Raw genomic sequence first — 27,576 nt, 5'->3', positions numbered from 1 at the left:
AGGGGTATCGGACCTATGGGATGACTGCAATATCAGGAAAAGATTGGTCTTAAAGATACCTTACACCTAAGAAAACACAAAGTGGACTAGGGAGTACTAGGGCGACACGGTGGCGCAGTAGTTAGCACTGCTGCCTCACAGCGCCAGAGACCAAGGTTCAATTCCCACCTCAGGCAACTGTCTGTGTGGAGTTTGCACATTCTCCCCGTATCTGCATGGGTTTCCTCCCAAGATGTGCAGGTCAGGTGAATTGGCCATGCTAAATTGCCCGTAGTGTTAGGTGATGGGGTAAATGTAGGGGAATGGGTCTGGGTGGGTTGCTCTTCGGAGGGTCGGTGTGGACTTGTTGGGCTGAAGGGCCTTTTTCCACACTGTAAATAATCTAATCTAATTTCCTCTGAAAGAGGATGAATTGCTTGCCTGATTAGGGCGACATTAGTTTCCCAGAAAGAAATGCCCATATGATCTGAGATTGCAGTGCAGATGAATACTCCAGAAGCTGCATGCCCATGGTGAAGATGAGGTGTTGAGGGCCAGGAAAACGGGTGTGGGTGATGTCACGAACATAGGTGGGGAGTTCCTGGACTAAGGGGGACAGGGCAGTGTCAAGGTAGGAAAAGATGTGTTTCCCTAGCCCACAATGCCTCATCTTCACCATGGACATCCAGTCCCTGTACACATCTCCAAGTCTTCCTGTCATGCCATTCCTACCAGCATCCTTCCACTGACACCCTCATCCACCTGGCTGAACTGGTCCTCAGCAATGAAAACAATCCCTTCCAATCCCCCCACTTCCTCCAAACAAAAGGGGTAGCCATGGGCACCCGCTTGGGCCTCAGCTATGCCTTCCTGTTTGTCAGGTACATGGAACAGTCCATCTTCCATGGTTATACTAGCACCCCCACCCCCCCCTACACACACACACACACACACACACACACACACACACACACACATACAGATGACTGACTGTATCGGCGCCACCTCTTGCTCCTACATGAGGTTGAACAGTTCATCTCTGACACCTCCCTCCCCTTCCTGGACCTCTCCATCACCATCTCCAGCAACCGGCCAACCACAGAAATCTACTAAAAACCCAACGACTCCCACAGCTACCTGGACTACACCTCCTCCCACCCTACCTCCTGTAAAAACGCCATCCCTTATTCCCAGTTCCTCCACCTCCGCCACATCTGTTCCCAGGATGACCAATTCCACCTCAAAGTCCCAGATTGCCTCCTTCTTCCAAGATCACAACTTCCCTTCTCACGTGGTCGACGATGCCCTCTAGTGCATCTCCTCCACTTCACGCACCACTGCCCTTGAACCCCACCCCTCCCAATGCAACAAGGACAGAACCCTCCTGGTCCTTACCTTTCACCCACCAACCTCTGCATACATCGCATCATCCTCCGCCACTTCGGCCACCTCCAAGTGGACCCCACATGAGAGATATGTTTCACTCCCCACCCCTATCAGCGTTCCAGAGAGACCATTCCCTCTGCGACTCCCTTGTCAGGTCCTTGCCCCCCCACCAGCCCACACCCCTCTCCTGGCACCTTTCCCTGCCACTGCAGGAAGTGCAAAACCTGTGCTCGCACCACTCCCCTCACCTCCATCCAAGGCCCCAAGGGATCCTTCCACAAGTGTCGGAAATTTATCTTTACCTCTACCAATGTCATCTACTTCATCCGTTGCACCCGATATGGTCTCCTGTACCTCAGGGAGACAGAACACCTTCTTGCGGATTGTTCCAGAGAACATCTCTGGGACACCCGCACCCACCAAACCCAGCGTCTCGTGGCTGAACACTTTAACTCCCCTTCCCACTCCATCAAGGACATGAACATCCTGGGCCGCCTCCAATGCCAAACTGTTACCACCCGATGCCTGGTGGAAGAATGTCTCAAATTCCACCTTGGGACCCTGCAATCACATGGGATAAATGTGGGTTTCCTCATTTCCCCTCTCCCCACATTATTCCAGTCCCAAGCCTCCAACTCTGCACTGCCCTCCTGACCTGTCCATCACTCCCGTCCCCCTCCGACCCATCACCTTCTCTCTCATCTTCATCCTCCACCTATCGCTTTTTCAGCTACCTTCCCCCCCTCTCCCCCCAACCCACCCCTCATTAATTTAGAGGGAGAAGCAAGTTTCTTGTCAAAAGGAACTGTTTTCTATTTGACAATGTTCAAGCACAACCTCTTGTTGAAGCAGATCTCTGACAATATAACAGAAATTATTTTACAATGCTTTATTCAGTTAGAAAAAGCAGAAAGCTATTGACAAAGACCACAGATTTTGGAATGAGAGAGACCATTGTTACTGTCTGAGTTACCAGTGCTCTTCAGGCCAGTAAAAGGATTCAGAGAAGGGAATTCTGTGCCAATCTGATCTTCCATGACCTGAGCGTGAGAGAGTTCATAAAGGTGCATATTGTCAGAATACCTATATTCAGGATGAAATACAGCTGTGGTGAACATGAAGGGATAACTAATCTTGTGGGATTAGCGGAGGCCGAAATGGAAATGAGATTACACGTGTCCTACATTTGTGTAGGAAATGACGTGAGTGCTTGTAAATGGTAGAGGTGTACCTTTGTATCAAGTACTTAAAGCAATTTTGTTTAGAATATCTTCAAATTGTTAATTGACATTTGAGTTATGTTGACTTAGTTGAGTTATGTTGAGTTAGTTGGTTCATTTGTAATAAATGTTTAAAGGGAATTCTTATCTGGCAGTTTTCTTTCTGTTTGCATCTTTGGGGATTCCTTTCTTTTAAAAGCCAACAGTCTCTCTGGGCATCATAATTTTTTGAAAGACAGAAAAATAATAGTTTAGAAAAATAATTGGCTAAGAAAACAGTCATGATAAATGGGTCATCACAGTTTGGAAAACTAACCAGTGGGGTAGCAAAGAGATCAGTGTTGGATACAAATATCTCTAAAATAGCAATTGGCTAGCCATACTTGACAAATTAGATTTGGCTGAATGATATTTTGGTTTTTCTTTATTTCATGGGAAGTCGACATCACTTGTAATACCAACATTTGTTGCTTGTCCATAATTTTCCTCGTACTTGGTAAGCCATTTGAAAGTGTTGTTAAGAGTCAACCATATGTGGATTTGGAAACCCATGTAGACATGATCAGGTAAGGACAGCAGGCATTAGTGAATCACATAGGATGTTTCAGTAATCTATGATAGTTTCATAGTAATGATTTCTGAGAATGGCTTTCAATGTAGATCTTTAATAATAGAATTTAAATTTCACCAGTTGCCCATGGTGAGGTTTGAACATTCGGATCCCCAGAGCTTTAACCTGGGCCTTTGGATCACTAGTCCAGTGACATCACTTCTACCTGTTGTCACTCAACAACTTGTGCACTGTGCACCTTTTCACCCTACAAGGGGGTCAGTTAGTTGGCTGAACAGCTGGTTTGTGATGCAAACAATATTGATTCAATTCGTTTACAGGCTGAGATCACCAGAAGATCTCACCTTCTGACCCTTGTCCTTTGCCTGAGGCATGGTTTATTTGATATATTTATTGTCACATGTATCTTGTTACAAACAGTGAAATTTATTGTATGGTGTCATCACTCTCTGTTGCCATCTTAAAATGCAAACATAAACCAAAACATAGAATATAAAGACAGGAAAATGAAGAAGTAAAGAGTGTCTAACTTTCTTGTTAAGTGCTCCGTCTTGGGCCATGGGCCTGATGGCCTGGTATGAACCCCCTTCACCACGCCATTGCTGAAATGGAAGTTGCTATTCTTCAGCGCCATCTTGCCTCCACCGACACCCTCACCACTGAGTCCTCACTTATAGTGCATGTGTTCATCTGCATGTATTCATCTGGATGCTTTTCACTCCTGATACTAAATACAGATGCAACAAAAAAAATTTGAAATGTTTCAATTATTGTTGAAATAATTTACCAAGTACGTTCTTTTCAACTTCAAATTATTCACAAAACAACACTAGTGTTTGAAAGGGATTTATTAGGGATTTGGATCGGCTCAGGCTTTGAGGGCCGAAGGGCCTGTTCCTGGGCTGTAAATTTTCTTTGTTCTTTGTTCTATTAACCTGTATCAGAACTCCAGATGATTGTAGGAAAATTGATAGCACTGTAGGACTGATCTATCTGGGGTTGAAACTTTGACAACTTCTTTTTAAAGCAAACATTATCTGCTCAATTGATTTACTGTAAGTTGATTGTTAATGCAGGTTATAAGTTTGCTCACTGAGCTGGTAGGTTTGTTCTCAGATGTTTCATCACCATGCTAGGTAACGTCATCAGTGAGCCTCTGTTGAAGCACTGGTGTTCTGTCCCATTTTCTACTTGTGTGTCTTGGTCTGTTAAGGTGAGTATCATTTCCAATGGGGTCCAAATCCATGTTTATTGATGGTGTTCCGACCTCTAGGAATTCCCGTGTGTGTCTCTGTTTAACACGTTATAGGACAGCTGTGTTGTCCCAGTCAAAGTGTCCTTCGGCTGTGTGTCAGGATGCTAGTGATAGTTGGTCATGTCCTTTGGTGGCTTGTTGGTGTTTGTGTATCTTGGTGGCTAGTTTTCTGCCTGCCCGTTCGATGTTTCACTGTGTTGGTAGGTTTGTGGGCTACTGTGATGCCAAGGGGTCGGAGTAGTCTGATAGTCATCTCCGCGATGTCTTTGATCTACGATAGTGTGACTAGTCTCTGGGCATGTTGTGCCATCTTGTTTGGATTTGTTGTTTAAAAATCGGCAGACTTTTTATCAGGTAGGACCTCCGAGGTAGTTATATTAGGATTGCTACCAGTGTCACATGCTAGTCACTGTAGAAATGAAAGAATAGGCAGCATAAATGCATGGCTTGAGAGATTGTGCAGGAGGAAGGGGTTCAGATATTTAGGACATTGGGACCAGTTCTGGGGGAGGTGGGACTATTACAAATTGGATGGTCTACGCCTGGGCCAGACTGGAACCAATGTCCTTGGGGGTGCTTTTCCTAACACTGTTGGGGAGGGTTTAAGCTAATGTGGCAGGGGGGTGGGAACCAAGCAGAGGTCAGTGGACAATAAGAAAGCAGTAAGGAACTAGATAATTAGGTCCATGTGACTAAGGGAAAGAGTAGGCAGGGAGCAGATGTTGAACATAAAGGGACAGGTGGTCTGAGGTGCATTTGTTTTAATGCAAGAAGTGAAGTAGGTAAGGCAGATGAACTTAAGGCTTGGATTAGTACCAGAGAGTATGATGTTATTGCTATTACTGAAACTTGGTTGAGGGAAGAGCATATTTGGCAACTAAATATCACAGGATATTGACACTTGAGGTGGGTTAGAGAGGGAGGTAAAAGGGGTGGAGGAGTTGCATTACTGCTCAGAGAGGACATCGCAACTGTGCTGAAGGAGGGCACGGTGGAGGACCCAAGCAGTGAGGCAATATGGGCAGAGCTCAGAAATAGGAAGGGTGCCATAACAATGTTGGGGCTGTATTACAGGCCTCCCAACAATGAGCGTGAGATAGAGGTACAAATATGTAAACCGATTATGGAAAGATGTTGGAGCAACAGGGTGGTAGTGTGAGGCAATTTTAATTTTCCCAACATTAACTGGGATTCACTTAGTGTTAGAGGTCTCGATGGAGCAGAATTTATTAGGAGCATCCAGGAGGGTTTTCTAGAGCAAGGGAAGGAGCCAATTTGGACCTGGTGTTGGGGAATGAGCCTGGCCAGGTGGTTGAAGTTTCAGTAGGGAGTTACTTTGGGAATAGTGATCACAATTCCGTAATCTTTAGAATATTCGTGGACAAAGACAAGAGTGGTCCGAAAGGAAGAGTGCTAAATTGGGGGAAGGCCAATTTAGCAAAATTCAGCAGGAGCTGGGGAACATTGATTGGGAGCAGCTGTTTGAAGGTAAATCCACATTTGATATTTGAGACCTTTTCACGAGAAGTTGATTTGAGTGCAGGAGAGAAATGTTCCTGTGAAATGAGGGATAGAAATGGCAAGATTAGGAACCATGGATGATATGTGAAATTGTGAGACTAGCGAAGAGGGAAAAGGAAGCATTCGTAAGGTCTCGTTGTCTGAAAACAGATGGAGCTTTGGAAGAATATCAGGAAAGTAGGACCAATCTGAAATGAGGAATTAAGAGGGCTACAAGGGGTCGTGAGATATCTTTAGCAAACTGGGTTAAGGAAAATGCCAAAGCCTTTTATTCATATATAAGGAGTAAGAGGGTAACTAGAGAAAGGGTTGGTTGGCCCACTCAAGGACAAAGGAGGAAAATTATGCAAGGAGTCAAAGAAAATGGGTGAGATTCTTAATGAGTACTTTGCATTGGTATTCACCAAGGAGAGGGACATGAGAGATGTTGAGGTTAGGGATACACGTTTGATTACTCTAGATCAAGTCAGCATAAGGAGGGAGGAAGTGTTAGGTATTCTAAAAGGCATTAAAGTAGACAAGTTCCCAAGTCTGGATGGGATCTATCCTAGGTTACTGAGGGAAGTGAGAGATATAATAGCTGGGGCCTTAACAGATATCTTTGCAGCATCCTTGAACATGGTTGAGGTTCCACAGGACTGGAGAATTGCTTGTGTTATCCCTTTTGTCCCCTTTGGAAGAAAATGGGCTCATCAGTGATTGGAAACATGGTTTTGGCAGGGAAGGTCATGTTTTACCAACTTAATAGAATTCTTTGAGGAAGTGACAAAGTTGATTGGTGAGGGATGGGCTGTAGATATCATATGCATGGATTCAGTAAGGTATTTAATAAGGTTCTCCATGGTAGGCTGATAGAGAAAGTGATGCCGCATGTAGTCCAGGTGTACTAGCTAGATGGATAAAAAACTGGCTGGGCAACAGGAGACACGAGTAGTGGAAGGGAGTTGCTCAAAATGGAGACCTGTGGCCAGCGGAGTTCCACAGATATCTGTGCTGGGACCACTGTTGGTTGTGATATGCATAAATGATCTGGAGGAAGGTATAGGTGGTCTGATTAGCAAGTTTGCAGGTGACACTAAGATTGGTGGAGTAGCAGACACTGAATGGGACTGTCAAAAAATGCAGCAGAATATACAGAGGAACCTTGATTATCTGAACGATACGAGCGGAGAGTATTTTGTTCGTATAATCAAGTATTTGGATAATCAAATGCTGGATAACACAACTTAGCCAAGCATTGGGACCTTGCAATCTTGTATGGATAATCTGAAATTTGGATAATCAAATGCTGGATTATTGAGGTTCCTCTGGAGACAGATTGGAGAGTTGGGTGGAGAAAAGGCAGATGGAGTTCAATCCGGGCAAATGTGAGCTGATGCATTTTAGAAGATCCAATTCAAGAGCGAACTATAGAATAAATGGGGAAACCCTGGTGAAAATTGATGTACTGAGAGATCTGAATGTTCAGGTCCACTGTACCCTTAAGGTGGCAATGCAGGTCAATAGAGTGGTCAAGAAGGCATATGGCATGCTTTCCTTCATCGAACGGGGTATTGAGTGCAAGAGTTGGCAGATCATGTTCCAGTTGTATTAGACTTTGGTTTGGCCACATTTAGCATACTGCAAACAGCTGTGGTCGCCACATTAACAAAAGAATGTGGATGCATTGGAGAGGGTGCAGAGGAGGTTCACCGGGTGCTGCCTGGTATGGAGGGTGCTAGCTATGGAGAGAGGTTGAGTAAATTGGGGTTATTTTCATTTGAAAGATGGAGGGTGAGGGAGGACCTGATTGAGGTCTGCAAAATCATGAGGTGTGTAGACCAGGTAAATAGCAAAAAGCTTTTTCCCCAGATGGGGGACTCAATTACTAGGGATCACGAGTTCAAAGTGAGAGGGGAAATGTTTAAGGGAGGTATGCGTGGAAAGTTCTTTACGCAGAGGTTGGTGGATGCCTAAAACACGCTTCCAGTGGAGGTGGTAGAGTTGGGCATAATAGTGTCATTGAGGATGTATCTAGACAGATACATGGTAGGCAAAGTAATGGAAAGGGTACTGAGGGATTGGATTTATGAGTATCTGGAAAGCCACTGCTTGATTAGGGACAGCCAGCATGGATTTGTGAAGGGTAGGTCTTGCCTTACAAGTCTTATTGAATTCTTTGAGGAGGTGACCAAGCATGTGGATGAGGGTAGAGCAGTAGATGTAATGTACATGGACTTTAGTAAGGCATTTGATAAGGTTCCCCATGGTAGGCTTATGCGGAAAGTCAGGAGGCATGGGATAGAGGGAAATTTGGCCAGTTGGATAGAAAACTGGCTAACCGGTCGAAGTCAGAGAGTGGTGGTAGATGGTAAATATTCAGCCTGGAGCCCAGTTCCAAGTGGAGTTCCGCAGAGATCAGTTCTGGGTCCTCTGCTGTTTGTAATTTTTATTAATGACTTGGAAGAGGGAGTCGAAGGGTGGGTCAGTAAATTTGCAGATGATACAAAGATTGGTGGAGTTGTGGATAGTGAGGAGGGCTGTTGTCGGCTGCAAAGAGACTTCGATATGATGCAGAGCTGGGCTGAGGAGTGGCAGATGGAGTTCAACCCTGTCAAGTGTGAGGTTGTCCACTTTGGAAGGACAAGTAAGAATGCGGAATACAGGGTTAACGGTAGGGTTCTTAGTAAGATGGAGGAGCAGAGGGATCTTGGGGTCTATGTTCATAGATCTTTGAAAGTTGCCACTCAGGTGGATAGAGCTTGTAAGAAGGCCTATGGTGTATTAGTGTTCATTAGCAGAGGGATTGAATTCAAGAGTCGTGAGGTGATGTTGCAGCTGTACAGGACCTTGGTAAGGCCACATTTGGAGTACTGTGTGCAGTTCTGGTCGCCTCACTTGAGGAAAGATGTGGAAGCTTTGGAGAGGGTGCAGAGAAGATTTACCAGGATGTTGCCTGGAATGGAGAATAGGTCGTACGAGGATAGGTTGAGAGTGCTAGGCATTTTCTCATTGCAACGGCGAAGGATGAGGGGTGACTTGATAGAGGTTTATAAGATGATCAGAGGAATAGATAGAGTGGACAGTCAGAGACTTTTTCCCCAGGTACAACAGAGTGTTACAAGGGGACATAAATTTAAGGTGAAGGGTGGAAGGTATAGGGGGGATGTCAGGGGTAGGTTCTTTACCCAGAGAGTGGTGGGGGCATGGAATGCGCTGCCTGTGGGAGTGGCAGAGTCAGAATCATTGGCGACCTTTAAGCGGCAATTGGATAGGTACATGGATGGGTGCTTAAGCTAGGACAGATGTTCGGCATAACATCGTGGGCCGAAGGGCCTGTTCTGTGCTGTATTGTTCTATGTTCTATGAATGGGCAAGGAGCAGAGGGATACAGATCCTTAGGAAATAGGCGATAGGAAATAGGTTTAGATCGAGGATCTGGATCGGCACAGGCTTGGAGGGCCGAGGGGCCTGTTCCTACACTATAGCTTTCTTTGTTCTTTTGGTACCCGTTGTTCTTGAATATGCTGTATAGGTATTTTTCTTCTGCTGCTCTTAGTGCCTGGGTGCTGCAGTGTGTTGTGGCCTTTTTAAATAATGTCCCGGTGCAGCTCCATTTGTTGGTGTCGGGATGATTGCTCCTGTAGTTGATCTTCTGGTCTGTGTGCTGCTTTCCTGTCGACGCTGGTCAGCAGTTCTCCATTGACTGTTCGTTCCACTGTGACATCTAAGAAGGGAAGTCTGTTGTTGTTCTCTTCCTCCTTTACTGACACAAATTTCACCAAAATGTTAATGATATTGTAGGTTTCCTCTAATTTGTTCTGTTCTATGATGACAAAGGTGTCATCCACATAGTGGAGCCAAAGCTTGGGTTGGATCATGGGAAGGGCTGTTCATTCTAGTTATGTTATGATTACTAATGCACCCAGATCTTGCTTAACAACCCTACTCAATTGCATGGGTGGATGTTTTGTTTTGGGCCTAGCATGTATAGGCTGGTTGCATACAATATGAACAAATGAAGGAGCAGGCTGTTTGACTCAATTCGACAGTATCTCTCAGTAACTGTCTATGTGCCTAGCATTGAGCCAACATTGAAATTCAGACATGGCCTTCTCAGTTGTGTGGTCGGCAGCATGTCCTTTTAGACTGACAACATCCTGATACTGGGGGAAAAACCCACTTGCGTAGCCAACACAATAGCATGAAATGGCTTGCCTAGCCTGTTCAGATTTTTAAGGTCTACCTCAAATTACCTTGAAGCAATTAAGTACCTCAAAATTTTGAGTATTTTTAATTTCTGCAAAATATTTATCTGATTCCTAATTCTCTCCAAATATTTCAAATGTACCTCGTCTCAGTTTTCTTTCTCCATTTCAATTTCTCTCACTCTTCCCACTTTCCCTTTTTGTTGTAAAAGACTAATTGTTTGCAACGCCCTTTAACGGGGAATATATGTGGAGACCTTCTTGCACTTTGAATTTGAACTTGAATTCCATGATTGAGACTCCACTAAATCATTGTACTACTTGTTGGACCAATCTGGAATTTACTGAGTTTAAGAATTTCACTTAATTGAAAGTTCCATGAAGTGACTTGATGCAGTGGAACCTAAAACACTGGCAGTTAGATTTATTTACAAACATTTTCAGTGTTTGATATTAGGCTGGTCTTGTGACTGCCAGCTTCGGCATGTGGAGTCGGTATCCAGGCAACCCCACTGTTCATTGTGTGCGCCTGGGCTTGTTTCTTTAATGGGCTTGAATAAGTTGTTGCCTAAGATGGCCATCATCTTCCTACAGGGAGAAAGTGAGGACTGCAGATGCTGGAGATCAGAGCTGAAAATGTATTGCTGGAAAAGCACAGCAGGTCAGGCAGCCTCCAAGGAGTAGGAGAATCGACGAATCGAAAGATTCAAAGAAAGGCTCATGCCAGAAACGTCGATTCTCCTGCTCCTTGGATGCTGCCTGACCTGCTGCGCTTTTCCAGCAACACATTTTCAGCTATCATCTTCCTACAGTCATGCAATCCCTGTAGTAAAAGAATACTTCATAAAAACTGATACAAATGTGAAACTGCCTCTATTCAGTAAGGTCATTGATGAGTAACATAAAAACAAGTAGGCAAGACCTACCTATCAGCCTTGCAATTTATCCAAAAATCCACCCAAACCCCCACTGTAACTTTTTTTTTAAAAGTGCAGAAACATTTAGTTGCAGGTCTTATTCCACTTCTGATTTAGCAGTTAACCTGCACTTCTATCCATTCAGCTGTTAAACCAGTAAAGTGTGGATTACAAACTGTAGCTTGCTTCTGTTTGTTAAATATTCTTTCACAGGATGTGGGCATAGCTGAGCTAACCTTTTATTGCCTATCACCAGTTGTCCTTGTGAGTTTGATGGCAGAACACTGTCTTGAACTGCTTTGAATATCCTTTATTTTCTACGTATATCCCCCAAACCACTTGATTAGATTTCAGGTGGAGTTCCACACTTTTTGTGGAAGTTTATGCTTTATACACAAACAAGGATAAAGTTTTAGCAACTAAATTAGACATGCACAGATACCCATAGTTTTAACGATTTAGCTCATTCTGATCCTACAGATCCCCTTTGGTGCTGACTAGTTTAGAACAAGATGGAGAAGATTATCTTTTTTTAAAAAAAACTTAGTTTAAGAACAAAATGTGCTTTTATGTACTCCCTTTCACAATATCCCAAAGTACCTTCTGAAGTGGAGTCTCTGCAATGCAGGTACATATAGTAATCAACTTTCTCAAAATAAGGTCCCACAAACAGCGCAGAAGGAATGGCCAGATAATCTATACATTTTTACTAATGTTACCTGACTAGAACAGTTTGATTTGTTGAAATTTTGTAAAGTTAGAGTAAAAATTGTTAGGACTTGCAATATTTGGATAAGATTTAGATTTTAATTGGAGTTCTGGGCTCATTGCGTGCAGAGTTTATTCACGAATACATTTGAAAGATATGTTTTAACATAAAATAGCTGTGAATAAAAGAACGGTTGTGGGTGGTGATAATCGTCTAGATTTACCTTCACTGGGAGTTAACTTCCTTTTTTAAAAATAGATATTGAACCAGGAAGTCGTCATATTAATTCTAGTACGCTGCATACTAGCTTTACTGGTTTAACAGCTGAATGGATAGAAGTGCAGTTTAACTGCTAAATCAGAAGTGGAATAAGACCTGCAACTAAATGTTTCTGCACTTTAAAAGAGTTATATTGTGGTGAAGAGAAAGCAGTTGCTTTGTTATGATGTGGTTCTACACGATTTCAACACAGATCGTCATGGGGAGGAAACATGGATTGTCAAAGTAAGATGTCTAGCCATTAACTTAACTTGTCTAAGTGGGATATTTGATCATTTCAGGTATCTAGTTCTGACTGGTGCATTAGATCTGTAGTTTCAGTACAGATCTAGGGACAGTACCCAATGATGGAGAAAGGAATTTCTGTGCAGGACAGTTTTATTCCAGTTTTGGGTTTTTTTTTGTGGGGAGGAGGAGATTTTGTTTGAGTTCAAGCTCAGTTGAATCAAAGCTCCCCCTGAAAATTGAGTGTTTGTTTGACTGTTTTCGTATTGCATTAATAAACTCTTGCTCTCTTTGCAGATTTATGAATAACCGACCTCCAGCTAATTCGCGATACCAACCCACTGCCTATGAACATGCTGCCAACTGTTACACACATGCAGTAAGTTTTCCAACTCATCCGTTTTTATGTGGCACGGTAGAGAGGGAATAGAGAGAATCACACAAGCACCAGCACCTAAGGAGTCACCAGCATTTTCTGTTGAGGCCACCAAATGCAGTTCTAGTCCCAGTTTAATATTTCACCCAAAAGACAACATGTCTGATATTGCAGTACTACATCAGAACTGTGCTTGGGGGTGTTTCAGCCTACCTACGTGCCTGGTCTGAGACTTGAACCTACAAATTGCTGACTTACTGGTGCTTTGGATAATGTACCTAATGCTCTACAGTCAAAAGTAACTCAACAAGCCAATAGGAAAGGTTCGGAGTAACATGGGCCAACACAGGCAAGGGGGACTAGTTTAGTATGTGAACTCGGTCAGCATGGACTAGTTGGGCCAAAGGGTTGTTTCCATGCTGTATGACTCCATGTTTGAGTCTTTAAATTTGGCTGATGATTATGTTTTTGCTCAGGATATTGTCCTGATTGGAAGGAATAAATAATTTCATTGCTGGTATATACCAGGCATGATTACTAAACCACAGTCAAACCAAAAGTTCTAACCGCTGGTGATGTGGAAACAGGAAGACTGTTGGAAGTGCAAGTCAGTAGTTACTATTCCTTGCTATTGTCAGTGAGTTTATAGTGGTCACGAAAACTAAAGGAGATTAAAGGGATTCGGGCTGACACCGTCTCAGTTTTACAGACACTGCTTGATGGACAATGTTCAGTGTTGTGATGCTACCCAAACTCTGAATCTGAGCTGAACAGCAGCTGATGGAAATGTTTAATGAATCTGGTAGGTACTGTGGAGAGAGGGACAGGCCAGTGGCCTTTCACCAGAACTGAAAGATGATAGATGCTTAACAGATCTGTTCGCCGAGCTGGGAATTTGTGTTGCAGACGTTTCGTCCCCTGTCTAGGTGACATCCTCAGTGCTTGGGAGCCTCCTGTGAAACACTTCTGTGATGTTTCCTCCGGCATTTATAATGGTTTGTCTCTGCCGCTTCCGGTTGTCAGTTCCAGCTGTCCATTGCAGTGGTCGGTATATTGGGTCCAGATCGATGTGCTTATTGATTGAATCTGGAGATTAGATCACTTACAGTGTGGAAATAGGCCCTTCGGCCCAACAAGTCCACACCAACCCGCCGAAGCGCAACCCGCCCATTCCCCTACATTTACCCCTTTACCTAACACTACAGGCAATTTAGCACGGCCAATTCACCTGACCTGCACATCTTTGGACTGTGGGAGGAAACCGGAGCACCCGGAGGAAACCTACGCAGACACGGGGAGAATGTGCAAACTCCACACAGTCAGTCGCCTGAGTCGGGAATTGAACCCGGGTCTCTGGCGCTGTTAGGCAGCAGTGCTAACCACCGTGCCACCCACACCACCGTGTCGCCCACATCTGTGGATGAGTGCCATGCCGCTAGGAATTCCCTGGCTGTTCTCTGTTTGGCTTGTCCAACAATAGTAGTATTGTCCCAGTCGAACTCATGTTGCTTGTCATCTGCATGTGTGGCTACTAAGAATAGCTGGTCGTGTCATTTCGTGGCTAGTTGGTGTTCATGGATGCGGATCGTTAGCTGTCCTCCTATTTGTCCTATGTAGTGTTTTGTGCAGTCCTTGCATGGGATTTTGTACACTATATTGGTTTTGCTCATGCTGGGTATTGGGTCCTTCATTCTGGTGAGTTGTTGTCTGAAAGTGGCCAAAAACACAGACCATGTCCTGAACTACGAAAGCAACCACCCCAACACACACAAAAGAAGTTGCATCAAGACACTGTTCAAAAGGGCCACAACACACTGCAGTACACCAGAACTGCAAAAAGAGGAAGAAGAACACCTCTACAATGTATTTGCAAAAAACGGATAGCCGCACAATTTCATCAACAGATGCCTAAGGGAAAGACAACGGAATGAGGACATGCCGCAACCCAAAGGACTAGCCACACTACCATACATCAAGAACATTTCCGAACTGACAGCCAGACTACTGCGACCACTAGGACTCATAACAGCACAAAAACCAACAGCCACTCTCAGACAACAACTCACCAGAACGAAGGACCCAATACCAGCATGAGCAAAACCAATGTAGTGTACAAAATCCCTCCATCAAAGTGAAATGTTTCTTCCTGTCCATTCTATCTTATGTCCCTCATAATTTTATACATCTCAATCTCCTCTACTGATAGGAAAACAATCCCAGTTTGCCCAATTTCCACTCGTAACTGGAACTCTCCAGCCATTCTTCAGTCCAAGCAACATTTGAGAAATGTCCTCTGCAATCTCTCCAGAGCTATCCCATCCCTCCCATAATGTGATTGCAGAACGTGGAACAGTACAGCACATTATGGGAGGAATGGGATAGCCCATTATGTCTGTGCTGTCCATGATGTCATTCTAAATTAATCCCAATGCTTGCATATGGTTTAAATCCCTCCCTTCCCTCCCTGTTCATGTGTCTGGCTAAAAGCTTCTTAAATGTTGCTATCGTATCTGATTCTACCACTCCCATGGCAGTGTATTCCAGGCATCTGTCATCCTCTCTATAAAGAAAAAAGCCTTACTTCACACATCTCCTTTAAACCTTCTTCCTCACCTTAAACATATGCCCCCTAGTATTTGACATTTCCGCCCTAGGAAAAAGACTCTACCTATCCACCCTATCCATGTCTCTCATTTTATATACATCTATCAGGTTGCCTCCTCAGCCTCCAATACTCTAGTGAAAACAATCCAAGTTTGTTCAACCTCTCCTTATAGCTAACACACTCCAATCCAGGCAATATCCAGGCACTGCCTCTAAAGCTGGCTCAGTGGTTAGCACTGCTACCTTACAGCACCAGGGTCCCAGGTTCAATGCCAGCCTTGGGCAACTGTCTGTGTGGAGTTTGCACATTCTCCCCGTGTCTGCGTGGGTTTCCTCTGGGTGCTCAGGTTTCCTCCCACTATCCAAAGATGTACAGGTCAGGTGAATTGGCCATGCTAAATTATCCGTAGTGTTAGGTGCATCAATCGAGGGAAATAGGTCTGGGTGGGTTACTCTTCGGAGGGTCGGTGTGGACTGGTTGGGCCAAAGGGCCTGTTTCCACACTGTAGGGAATCTAAAAATAAAAGTCCTTGCTATAGTGTGGCAAGTAGAACTGCGCACAATACCCCAAATGTGGCCTAACTAAAATTTTATACAGCTGCAATTTGACTTGTCGACTCTTATTCTCAGTGCCCTGACCGATGAAGGCAGGCATGCCATGTGCTGCCTTTCCCACCTTAGCCACTTGTGTTACCACTTTCACGGATCTATGAACTTACACCCAAGATCACTCTATGCTTCAATGCTCCTAAAGATCCTGCCATTTACTGTATACTTTTCCCTTGCATTTTACCTCCTAAAATGCATCACCTCACACTTGTCCAGATTAAACTCCATCTGCCATTTTTCATCCAACTATCTAGCTGATCTATATCCTGCTGTATCCTTTCTCACTATCCACAATTCCACTGTTTCGTAATGCCTATTAATCAGACCATCTACATTTGCAGCCCAATCATTGATACATATGTATTAAAAACAACAGAAGTACCAGCACTGATCCCTGTCACTGAGCACAGATCTCCAGAAAAACACCCCTCCATATCTATCTTCTGTCTTCTACGACCAAGCCAATTTTTGTATCCAAGTTCCACCTCACCATGGACGCTATGTGACTTAATCATCTGGACCAGCCAACCATAAAGGCCCTTTCCAAATGCTTTAAAGTCTGTATAATCAACATTCACTGCCCTACCCTTACCAACTGTCAAATACATGTATACAGTTAATGACAGGACCCCGAACAGCACTAATGTAGAGGGGAATATTGGGGTTCAAGTCCATAACTTTCTGAAAGTAGCCACGCAAAAGGGTGTTACAAAAGGTGCATGGCATGCTTGCCTATGTTAGTTAAGTACAAGAGTCAGGATGTCATGTTGCAGCTTTAAGGTTTTGGTTAGATTTCCACATTACAGGAAAGATGTGGTGGGTTTGGAGAAGAGGTTTACCGACATGCTGCCTGGATCTCCTGAGCTATAAGGAGAAGCTAGAAAAACTAGGGCTGCTTTCTCTGGAGCAGTGGAGGCTGAGGGAAAACTTGATGGAAATCTATAAAATTGTGAAATTATGACATTCTGGGGCTATCACTGTTGGCCTTCACGAACATATATTAGACCAAGAACAGAAATGTGAATGAGAGAGGAAGCGGTGTATCAGAATGGCAAGTGACCAGAAAGTTAGGGACGCGCTTGCAGACTGAGTGGAGGTGTTCTGCATTTGGTCTCCCAGAATGAGGGAGATTAGATTGAGAGCAGTGGAAATTATGGATTAAAAGAAGTCTATGTGAATTGCTGTTTCACCTGGAAGGAATGTTTGGAGCCTTGGGCAGTAAGGAGTGAGTAAGTAAAAGGGCGAATGTTATAGTTCCCTTAGTTGTAAGGGAAGGTGTCTTCGGAGGGGGATGAGGTGTTGGAGTGGTAGAACAGTGGGCCAAGGTGGTAGGGAATCGTCCCTTTGGATTGCTGATGGGGAGGAGAGAGCAACATGTGTTTGGTGATATCATATTGCAGATGAGGAAATGGAAAGAATGATCCTTTGTATATGGAAGCTGGTAGCAAGGACATTTAGGATGAGGGGCACCCTGTCAAAATTGTAGAAGGGATAAGGAAAGAATGTGCAGGAAATGAGTTGGACACATTTTATTGTCATTGGCTGTGTCTGGATGTTTCTCTCCTGCCTCTCCATTTAGATGCTCATTGTGTGGAGCTGCCATGTATCACCTTTGTGCAGTTCTTGGTTGTGCAACCCATTAGCTTATCTGCACAGTGCTATGCCACACAGTTCCTCTAACTTTCTGTAATGCAGTCAAGTTTTGGATTTTTGGTGAGTTCCTATTGTAGTTTCCTATCTCTAAAGTATTGGGAACAGCAGGAGTCGAGAGGTGTGTGCATATCTGCCACAGGTTCCTAGAGCAGGGACCCTTAAGAGAGGGGCAATAAAGTCTTCAAATGTTGGAAAAGCTAGAGCCACTGAATTAAAGTTTCGTTTTGTCTTCAGTTCCTCATTTTTCCAGCAATTGTCGGCAGCACATTACTTCATCGACTGTCGGATGACCGATGGAAGAAGATCACAGCGTGGATGTATGGTGTGGGTCTGTGTGCACTGTTCATCATTTCAACAGTATTCCACATCATCACATGGAAGAAGAGTCACTTAAGGTAATAGGGAGTAGTGTTTTTCCAACGTTCTCTTACAGGGTTGGCTTTTGCATGGGGTGGAAGTTTCATTAACAGAATGCTGCAATACCTGAGCTCTGACAACCAACATGTCAAAAGATTAGATTAGATGAGATTATTTACAGATTAGATTACTTAGTGTGGAAACAGGCCCTTCGGCCCAACAAGTCCACACCGACCCGCTGAAGCATAACCCACCCAGACCCATCCCCCTACATTTACCCCTTCACCTAACACTAGGGGCAATTTAGCATGGCCAATTTGCCTAACCTGCACATTTTTTGGATTGTGGGAGGAAACCGGAGCACCCGGAGGAAACCCACGCAGACACGGGGAGAATGTGCAAACTCCACACAGTCAGTCGCCTGAGGCTGGAATTGAACCTGGATCTCTGGCGCTGTGAGGCAACAGTGCTAACCACTGTGCCACCGTGCCGCCCACTAAGGCTTGAAGATATTATGACAACTGAGCCTGATCCTGTCCTCGACTAATATTCACCCACCAAGGAGTCGCTGGGAGTGGTCAGTAAGGGGAATTTGTTTAATTTCACCTTTTCTAAACTGGGGTTTGGAGATAAATTGGAAGTGCCCCGTTACCCTGTAGACTGGCATTTACTAGATCAGCATAGAAAGGGCTTTGATCCTCCTTCACATTTTTATAACAGATTTGGGTGGTCAGTTAAAATTAATGTACCTTGCCTCCCTGCCCCAGAAGAAAAAGACATCATTCTTTAATTTGGAGTAAAGGATCCAAGGTTAATGCTACAACATTCATGGCTGAAGTATCAGTTAAAACCCGGCAACGTGGTGCTACACTGGTCCAGCACGTGCAACAATTTGCTGTCTGCATCACTCTGGGTTAGAATCCCTTCCTTCTGATGGAAGGGTTTAACCAGGTCCAACAGCCTGCACAAACTGGCATGTCTCCTGATCCATGCACATGGTGTTCCATTAAGACTCCAAGACCCTGTACATCTGAGACATCTTAGGCGTGTGAGCAAACATAGAGGGGTTCAAGTGAGCCAGCTACCCTTCTGCCTCAAGCAGTTTAGCAAATTCTTTAACTTGACTGTCAACAGCAATGTATGTATCCACACATGACAGGAATAAAGCAGGGCCTAAAGATAGGCAGAGTGCTGTTGAACCTCTCAGTTGCCTGCAATGCAATGTGGCACACTGGCCTGTTCCTAAAGCTATCCAGGGTTATTGAAACAATCCTTCACAGCAGATAAGGTAGAGTCCATCTTGAATTAAGCATTGAGAATATTGACCAATGGACTACTCTGGACTCTGTTCACCCCAACTTCCTTTAACATTGATACTAATGACCTGTCAACAGCCACACCCCACGAGGTCATCTATGCTGATGCCATCTATTATGCTAGTCTTTTTATATTTTGTGCAGTCTGAATCAGATCTTTAACAATGGTGTTACAGATTGCTGTAGGACATAAAGGAATTTAACATAAGACGCTAAAACCATATCCAGTGTATTCCATTTCCAGAATGCCAATGCCAAAAAGAGAACAAGCTATCTATGTGAATTGTCAGAGCCTAAAGTATATTCCCAGCCCAACATAATTGGGAGTGACTCGAGATAGGATTTTGTTCCTTGAGGACATCTGAAGAAAAGAACAGTAATGGCCCAAGCTGGAAGCAACATACTAACCAAACTTGCTGGATTATTATGAGGCACTCTTGAACCTCAGTCCTCACCTGATCGGATACTGAAGCAGTACGATGCAGCAGTGTGATGAGGGCGTGGGTTTGAATCCCACACTGACAGATGGTGAAATTTGAATTCCATCAAATCTGTGTGGAAAAATTCCCACTTAGGTCCCTTTTATATCTTTCCCCTCTCATCCTAAACCTATGCCCTCTAGTTCTGGACTCCCCCACCCTAGGGAAATGACCTTGTCTATTTACCCTATCCATGCCCCTCGTGATTGAGGAAGTGACGAGGATCAGAGGGGCAGCCGGGAAGGAAAGCAATGACCACATATATCAGCAAGGTGGCTAAACCCGAGACTCTACAACTGTAGTGTCCCCCACCCGCCCCCCTCCTCTAACCTAGTTAATAAGGTAAGGTTCATTCTAAACTTCCTCTATTGAATATAAGTTTGTTATTAATTTTATAGCAACTTAAACTAAGCTTCCTACTTTAGTACTGTGTGAGTGTTCAGATAAGTCGGTAATGGATGCTGGGGCAGTTGCTTGCTCCTCCTGCAGAATGTGGCAGGTGGGAGACATGGCACACTCTCCGCTGGCTACATCTGCGGGAAGTGCACCCAACTCCAGCTCCTTGAAAACCGTGTTAGGGAATTGGAGCTGGAGCTGGATGAACTACGGATCATTTGGGAGGCTGAGGGGGTAATTGAGAGGAGTTACCGGGAGTTGGTCACTCCTAAGGCTCAGGACAAGGATAGATGGGTTACAGTTAGGGGGAGGAAAGGGGACAGTCAGACAGTGCAGAGATCCCCTGTGGACATTCCCCTCAGCAATAAGTATACCGTTTTGGATACTGCTGGGGGGGGATGACCTACCAGAGGAAAGCCATAACGGTTAGTTCTCTGGCACTGAGCCTGACACTGTGGCAAAGAAGGGAAGGGGGCAGAATAGAAAAGTACTTGTGGTAGGGGACTCGATAGTTAGGGGAATCGGCAGGAGATTTTGTGGTCAGGATCGGGATTCCCGGGAGGTTTGTTGCCTCCCTGGTGCCAGGGTCCGGGACGTCTCCGATCGGGTGTATAAGGTTCTAAAAGGGGAGGGCGAACAGCCAGAAATCGTGTTACATATTGGCACTAATGATATAGCCAGGAAAAGAATTGAGGATATAAAAAGTGATTTCAGGGAGTTAGGATGGAAGCTGCAAAGCAGAACGAACAGAGTAGTGTTCTCTAGTTTACTACCGGTGCCACGAGATAGCGAGGCGAGGAACAGGGAGCGGGCACAGCTTAACATGTGGCTGCGCAGCTGGTGTAGGAGGGAGGGCTTCATATATGTAGATAATTGGGATGCCTTCTGGGGAAGGTGGGACCTGTACAAGAAGGACGGGTTGCATCTGAACTGGAAAGGGACCAATGTCCTGGGTGGAAGGTTTGCTCGAGTAGTTCGAGAGGGTTTAAACAAGTATGCCAGGGGGGTGGGAACCTGAGCTGTATACTGGAGGTGAGAGTTGATGCAGATGAGGCAATAGCAAGAGGTAAACCAGCTAGTGGGAAGGATTTTCCTGGCAAGGAACCAAGGTATCAGTTAAAGTGTGTTTGCTTTAACGCAAGGAGTATCAGGGATAAAAGTGATGAACTTAGAGCATGGATCAGTACCTGGTGCTATGATGTTGTGGCCATAACAGAGACATGGGTTTCTCAGGGGCAGGAATAGTTGCTGGATCTTCCAGGGTTTAGAACATTTAAAAAGAATAGGGAGGGGGGAAAAGAGGAGGGGGCGTAGCACTACTAATCAGAGAGGGTATCACAGCTACAGAAGCTTCCATTGTCGAGGAAGATCTGCCTACCGAGTCAGTATGGGTGGAAATTAGGAACAGCAAGGGAGCAGTTCTTTAGGGGTTTACTACAGGCCCACCCAATAGCAGAAGGGAGATGGAAGAAAGCATAGGTCGGCAGATTTTGGAAAAGTGTGGACGTAGTGGGGTTGTTGTAATGGGTGACTTTAACTTTCCCAATATTGATTGGAACCTCCTTCGAGCAGAAGATTTGAAAGGAGTTGTTTTTGTAAGGTGTGTTCAGGAGTGTTTCCCAACTCAGTACGTTGACAGGCCGATGAGGGGAGAGGCCATTCTAGACTTGGTGCTCGGAAACGAGCCGGGGCAGGTATCAGATCTTGTGGTGGGGGAGCATTTTGGTGATAGTGACCACAACTGCCTCACCTTCTACATAGCTTTGGAGAAGGAGAGGATTAGGCGAAATAGGAGGATATTTAATTTGGGGAAGAGGAAACTATGATGCGATTAGACATGAGTTAGGAAGCATGGACTGGGAGCAATTGTTCCATGGTAAAGGCACTATAGACATGTGGAGACTGTTTAAGGAACAGTTGTTGTGAGTGATGAATAAATATGTCCCTCTGAGACAGGCAAGAAGGGGTAAGATAAAGGAACCTTGGATGACGAGAGCAGTGGAGCTTCTCGTCAAAAGGGAAAAAGGTAGCTTACATAAGGTGGAGGAAGCTAGGGTCAAGCTCAGCTCTAGAGGATTACAGGCAGGCGAGGAAGGAGCTCAAAAACGGTCTGAGGAGAGCCAGGAGGGGGCACGAGAAAGGCTTGGAAGAACGGATTAGGGAGAACACAAAGGCATTTTACACTTATGTGAGGAATAAGAGAATGGTCAAAGAAAGAGTAGGGCCGATCAGGGATAGCATAGGGAACTTGTGTGTGGAGGCTGAGGAGGTAGGGGAAGCCCTAAATGAGTTTTTTGCTTCTGTCTTTACGAAAGAAACGAACTTTGTAGTGAATGAAACCTTTGAACAGCAGGTGTGCATGCTGAAATGGATAGAGATAGAGGAAGCTGATGTGCTGAAAATTTTGTCAAACATTAAGATTGACAAGTCGCCAGGCCCGGACCAGATTTGTCCTCAGCTGCTTTGGGAAACGAGAAATGCAATTGCTTCACCACTTGCAAAGATCTTTGCATTCTCGCTCTCCATTGGAGTCATACCTGAGGACTGGAGAGAGGCAAATGTAATTCCTCTCTTCAAGAAAGGAAATAGGGAAATCCCCGGCAATTACAGACCAGTAAGTCTCACGTCTGTCGTCTGCAAGGTGTTAGAAAGGATTCTGAGAGAGAGGATTTATGCCCATCTGGAAGAGCATGGCTTGATTAAATGCAGTCAACACGGCTTTGTGAGGGGCAGGTCATGCCTCACAAACCTTATCGGGTTCTTTGAGGATGTGACCAGAAAGGTTGATGAGGCTGGAGCTGTGGATGTGGTGTATATGGACTTCAGCAAGGCATTTGATAAGGTTCCCCATGGTAGGTTCATTCAGAAGGTCAAGAGGAATGGGATACAGGGGAACTTAACTGTCTGGATACAGAATTGGCTGGCCAACAGAAGACAGCGAGTGGTAGTAGAAGGAAAATATTCTGCCTGGAAGTCTGTGGTGAGTGGTGTTCCACAGGGCTCTGTCCTTGGGCCTCTACAGTTTGTAATTTTTATTAATGACTTGGATGAGGGGATTGAAGGATGGGTCAGCAAGTTTGCAGACGACACAAAGGTTGGAGGTGTCGTTGACAATATAGAGGGCTGTTGTAGGCTGCAACGGGACATTGACAGGATGCAGAGATGGGCTGAGAGGTGGCAGATGGAGTTTTCAACCTGGATAAATGCGAGGTGATGCATTTTGGAAGGTTGAATTTGAAAGCTGAGTACAGGATTAAGGATAGGATTCTTGGCAGTGTGGAGGAACAGTGGGATCTTGGTGTGCAGGTACATAGACCCCTTAAAATGGCGACTCAAGTGGACAGGGTTGTTCAAAAAGCATATGGTGTTTTGGCTTTCATTAACAGGGGGATTGAGTTTAAGAGCCGTGAGATCTTGTTGCAGCTCTATAAAAGTTTGGTTAGACCGCACTTGGAATACTGCGTCCAGTTCTGGAGGAGGATAGGGTCGATAGCCAGAGACTATTTCCCAGGGCAGAAATGACTAACACGAGGGGTCATAGTTTTAATCTGGTTGGAGGAAAGTATAGAGGGGATGTCAGAGGCGGGTTCTTTACACGGAGAGTTGTGAGAGCATGGAATGTGTTGCCAGCAGCAATTGTGGAAGCAAGGTCACTGGGGACATTTAAGAGACTGCTGGACGTGCATATGGTCACAGAAATTTGAGGGTGCATACATGAGGATCAGTGGTCGGCACAACATCGTGGGCTGAAGGGCCTGTTCTGTGCTGTACTGTTCTATGTTCTGTGATTTTGTAAACCTCTAAGGTGTCACCCCTTAGCCTCCGACACTCCAGAGAAAACAGCCCCAGCCTATTCAGCCTCTCCCTGTAGCTCAAATCCTCCAACCCTGGCAACATTCTTGTAAATCTTTTCTGAAACCTTTCAAAGTTGCACAGCATCTTTCCTACATGGAGGCTGGTACAATTGTAACATTTAAAAGGCATCTGGGTGGATATATGAAGAGGAAGGGTTTCAAGGGATATGGGCCTAGTGCTGGAAAATGGGTCTAGATTTGTTTAGGGTATCTCATTGGCATGGACAAGTTGGACCGAAGGGTATGTTTCCGTGCTGTACATCTCTAAGACTCTGACTCTAAGTCTGGAATAAATAGCAAGTCCGGCAATCATGTAACCGTTGTCAATTGTCATAAAAATCTATCTGGTTCCCTAATGTCTTTACAGAAGGAAATGTGTTCCTAACTGGTCTGGCCCACCTGTGCCTCCAGACCCCACTTTAGTTTGTTGGAGCCTTAACATAGAGCAATGCAGCACAGTACAGGCCCCTCAGCCCATGATGTTGTGCCAAGCATTAATCTTAATTGAAGATCAACCTAACCTACGCACCCCTCAATTTACTGCCATCGATGTGCTTGTCCAGCAGTCGCTTAAATGTCCCTAATGTTTCTGACTGTACTACCACGGCTGGCAGTGCATTCCACGCACCCACCACACTCTGTGTAAAAACCGACCTCTGACATCTCTCCAATACCTTCCTCTAATCACCTTAAAATTATGATCCCTCGTGACAGCCATTTCTGCTCTGGGCAAACTTCTCTGGCTATATACTCTATCTATGCCTCTCATTACCTTGTACATCTCGATCAAATCACCTCTCTTCCTTCTCCTCTCCAGTGTGAAAAGTCCTAGCTTACTCGATCTTCCTTCATAAGACAAGCCCTCCAATCTGAGCAGCATCTTGGTAAATATCCTCTGCACCATCTCTAAAGCATCTGCATCTTCCTATAAAGGGAGATGACCAGAACTAGACGCAATATTCCAAGTGTGGTCTAACCAGGATTTTATACAGCTGCAGCAAAACCTTGCGGCTCTTAAACTCAGTCCCCCTGTTAATGAAAGCCAAAACACCATACCCCTTCTTAACAACCCTATTAACTTGGGTGGCAACTTTGGGGGAACCTATGGACGTGGACCTCAAGATCCCGCTGTTCCTCCACACTGCCAAGAGTCCTGTCCTTAACCCTGTATTCAGCATTCAAGTTTGACCTTCCAAAATGAATTACTTCGCATTTATCCAGGTTGAACTCAGTCTGCCAGTTCTCAGCCCAGCTCTGCATCCTGTCAATGTCTTGTTGCAGCTTGTAACTGCCCTCGACAGTATCTACAACACCACCGACCCTTTGTGTCATTGGCAAACTTACTAACACACCCTTCCACTTCTTCATCCAAGTCTTTTATAAAAACTACAAAGAGCAGAGGTCCAAGAATAGATCCCTGTGGGACACCATTGGTGGTCACTGACCTCCAGGCGGAATACTTTCCATCCACTATCACTTGCTGTTTTCTTTTGGCCAGCCAATTCTGTATCCAGACAGCCAAATTTTCCTGTATCCCATACCTCCTGACTTTCTGAATGAGCCTACCATGGGGAATCTTATCAAGTGCCTTACTGAAATCCATTTACTCCGCATCCACTGCTCGACCTTTGTTAACTTGTCTCGTCACATCCTCAAAGAACTCAGTAAGGCTTGTGAGGCATGACCTGCCCCTCGGAGAAAGTGAGGACTGCAGATGCTGGAGATCAAATTCAAACATGCGGTGCTGGAAAAGCACGGCCAGTCAGGCAGCATCCGAGGAGCGAGAAAATTGACGTTTCAAGCATAAGCTCTTCATCAGGAATGATCGGCCCCTCTCAAAACCATGCTTTCTTTAATCAAATAGGATTTATGACTATTTGGAAAAACTATCTCTCAGAATTCTTTCCTGTACCTTGCTTACCACAAACATAAGACTGACTAATCTGTAATTCCCAGGGATTTCCCTATTCCCTTTCTTGAACAGAGGAACAACATTCGCTTCCCTCCAATCATCCGCTACTATTCCCATGGAGAGTGAGGATGCAGAGATCATCACCAGAGGTGCAGCAATCTCACTCTCCACTTCCTGTAGTAAGCTTAACGATATCTGGTCCGGCCATGGGGACATATCTATCTTGATGCTTACCAGAATTTCCAGCACATCCACTTTCTTAATATCAGTCTGTTCAAGCCTATTAACCTGGTCCACAGTGTTCTCACAAATCAACAAGGTCCCTCTCTCTAGTGAATACTGAAGCTAAAAACTCATTTAGGCCTCTCCTACCTCTTCAGACGCCAAACACAAATTCTCTCCACCATCCCTGATCAGCCCTACCCTCTCTCTGATCATTCTCTTATTCCTCACGTACATGTAGAACACATTTGGGTTTTCCCTAATCCTTCCTGCCAAGGCTTTTTCGTGCCCCTTCCTAGCTCTCCTCTCCATTTTTGAGTTCTTTCCTAGCTACCCTGCACTCTCTAATTAATAATGCTACTCCCCCTCCTCTTTTACACCCCGCTCTGTTCTTTGTAAAAGACCTAAACCCTGGAACATACAGCAACCATTCCTGCCCCTATGAATTCCATGTCTCATTTATGCCACAACATCGTAGTTCCAAGTACTGATCCATGCCCTAAGTTCATCACTCTTATTCCTGACACTCCTTGCATTGAAACATGACTTGAGGTGTCGGTGTTGGACTGGGTTGGACAAAGTTAAAAATCTCAACACCAGGATAAAGTCCAACGGGTTTATTTGGAAGCACTCACTTTCAGAACGCTGCTCTTTCATCAATCACCTGCCGAAGGAGCGGTACTCCAAAAGCTATTGCTTCCAAATAAACCTATTGGACTTTAACCTGGTGTTGTGGTTTTGACCTTTGCATTGAAACAGACACACTTTAACCCATCCCTACGCCCTATCAACTGTATATCCTGCCTGACAAACTCTCTGCATTCTATTTCTGCCCTTTCAACAACTACCCTCTTCTCTGATCCATAGCTCTGGTTCCCATCCCCCACTCTGAGTAATTAGGGATGGACAATTAATGCTGGCCTAACCAGTAGTGCCCACATCCCATGAATGAATTTTTAAAAAATACCTTGTCAAATATGAAAGACACCACACAATTCTTTCACCTATGGTGGGGGCATGAATAGATTGAAGTGTAAGTTGGATTGCTGTAATCAGAGTGAAAGGAAAGTTATGCAACTTGAAGATCAAGTGCTGCATATTGTTGAGCTGTGGAGTACAATGTTGCTTTTCAGAAGCAGTAAGAGGGAGAATTTGAAAATGAACGCATCGTGAATATTTTTAGTTACCTTCTGGTTGAGCTGCAGTGTTGAAAACCATCCAGAACCTGCAGACAAAGTATGGGGCAAGAAAGCTTAAAAAAAAACTCATACAAGGAAAGACACAAGTTCACCTGGTCACCTATCGAATCAGAGGACAACCCATCACCCTACAGGCAAGATCAACTCACCATTGTAACAATCGCAATGACTAGGAGAAAAATCTCTTTTTACCTCATGGTTTAGTCTTTTGATTTTGGAATTTTGTTTATGTTGTATGTAATCTTTTTCCCCTACAGTATTTTCGTTAAAATGTTTTTCTTATGTTTGTCAACGTTGTGATTTTGTGTGTTCTTGGCAATATGAAAGGGTATAGTTTATATGCATAACTT

General features: G+C 44.6%; 1 protein-coding gene across 3 annotated transcripts in view; it reads left to right on the top strand.

The window, feature by feature from the left end:
* Positions 1-27,576, top strand: part of LOC122562322 (monocyte to macrophage differentiation factor-like) — a 79,733-nt gene that overhangs the window by 32,534 nt on the left and 19,623 nt on the right. For 2 of the 3 annotated variants that reach the window (XM_088000784.1, XM_043715191.2), the window contains exons 1-3: positions 12,066-12,249; positions 12,547-12,628; positions 17,726-17,886. In XM_088000784.1, the coding sequence (XP_087856910.1) occupies positions 12,188-12,249; positions 12,547-12,628; positions 17,726-17,886 (305 nt within the window). In that variant the 5' untranslated portion in view covers positions 12,066-12,187. Of the gene's footprint in view, positions 1-12,065; positions 12,250-12,546; positions 12,629-17,725; positions 17,887-27,576 lie in introns of those variants that run through there. The other variant, XM_043715192.2, reaches the window with a different exon arrangement.

This window comes from Chiloscyllium plagiosum, unplaced genomic scaffold, assembly GCF_037043375.1.
Source record: "Chiloscyllium plagiosum isolate Xiang-an unplaced genomic scaffold, Cpla_swu_hap1 HiC_scaffold_25, whole genome shotgun sequence".
Taxonomy (NCBI): domain Eukaryota; kingdom Metazoa; phylum Chordata; class Chondrichthyes; order Orectolobiformes; family Hemiscylliidae; genus Chiloscyllium; species Chiloscyllium plagiosum.
Note: the sequence above shows the minus strand (reverse complement) of the source record. Positions and strands in the feature narration are given on the sequence as shown.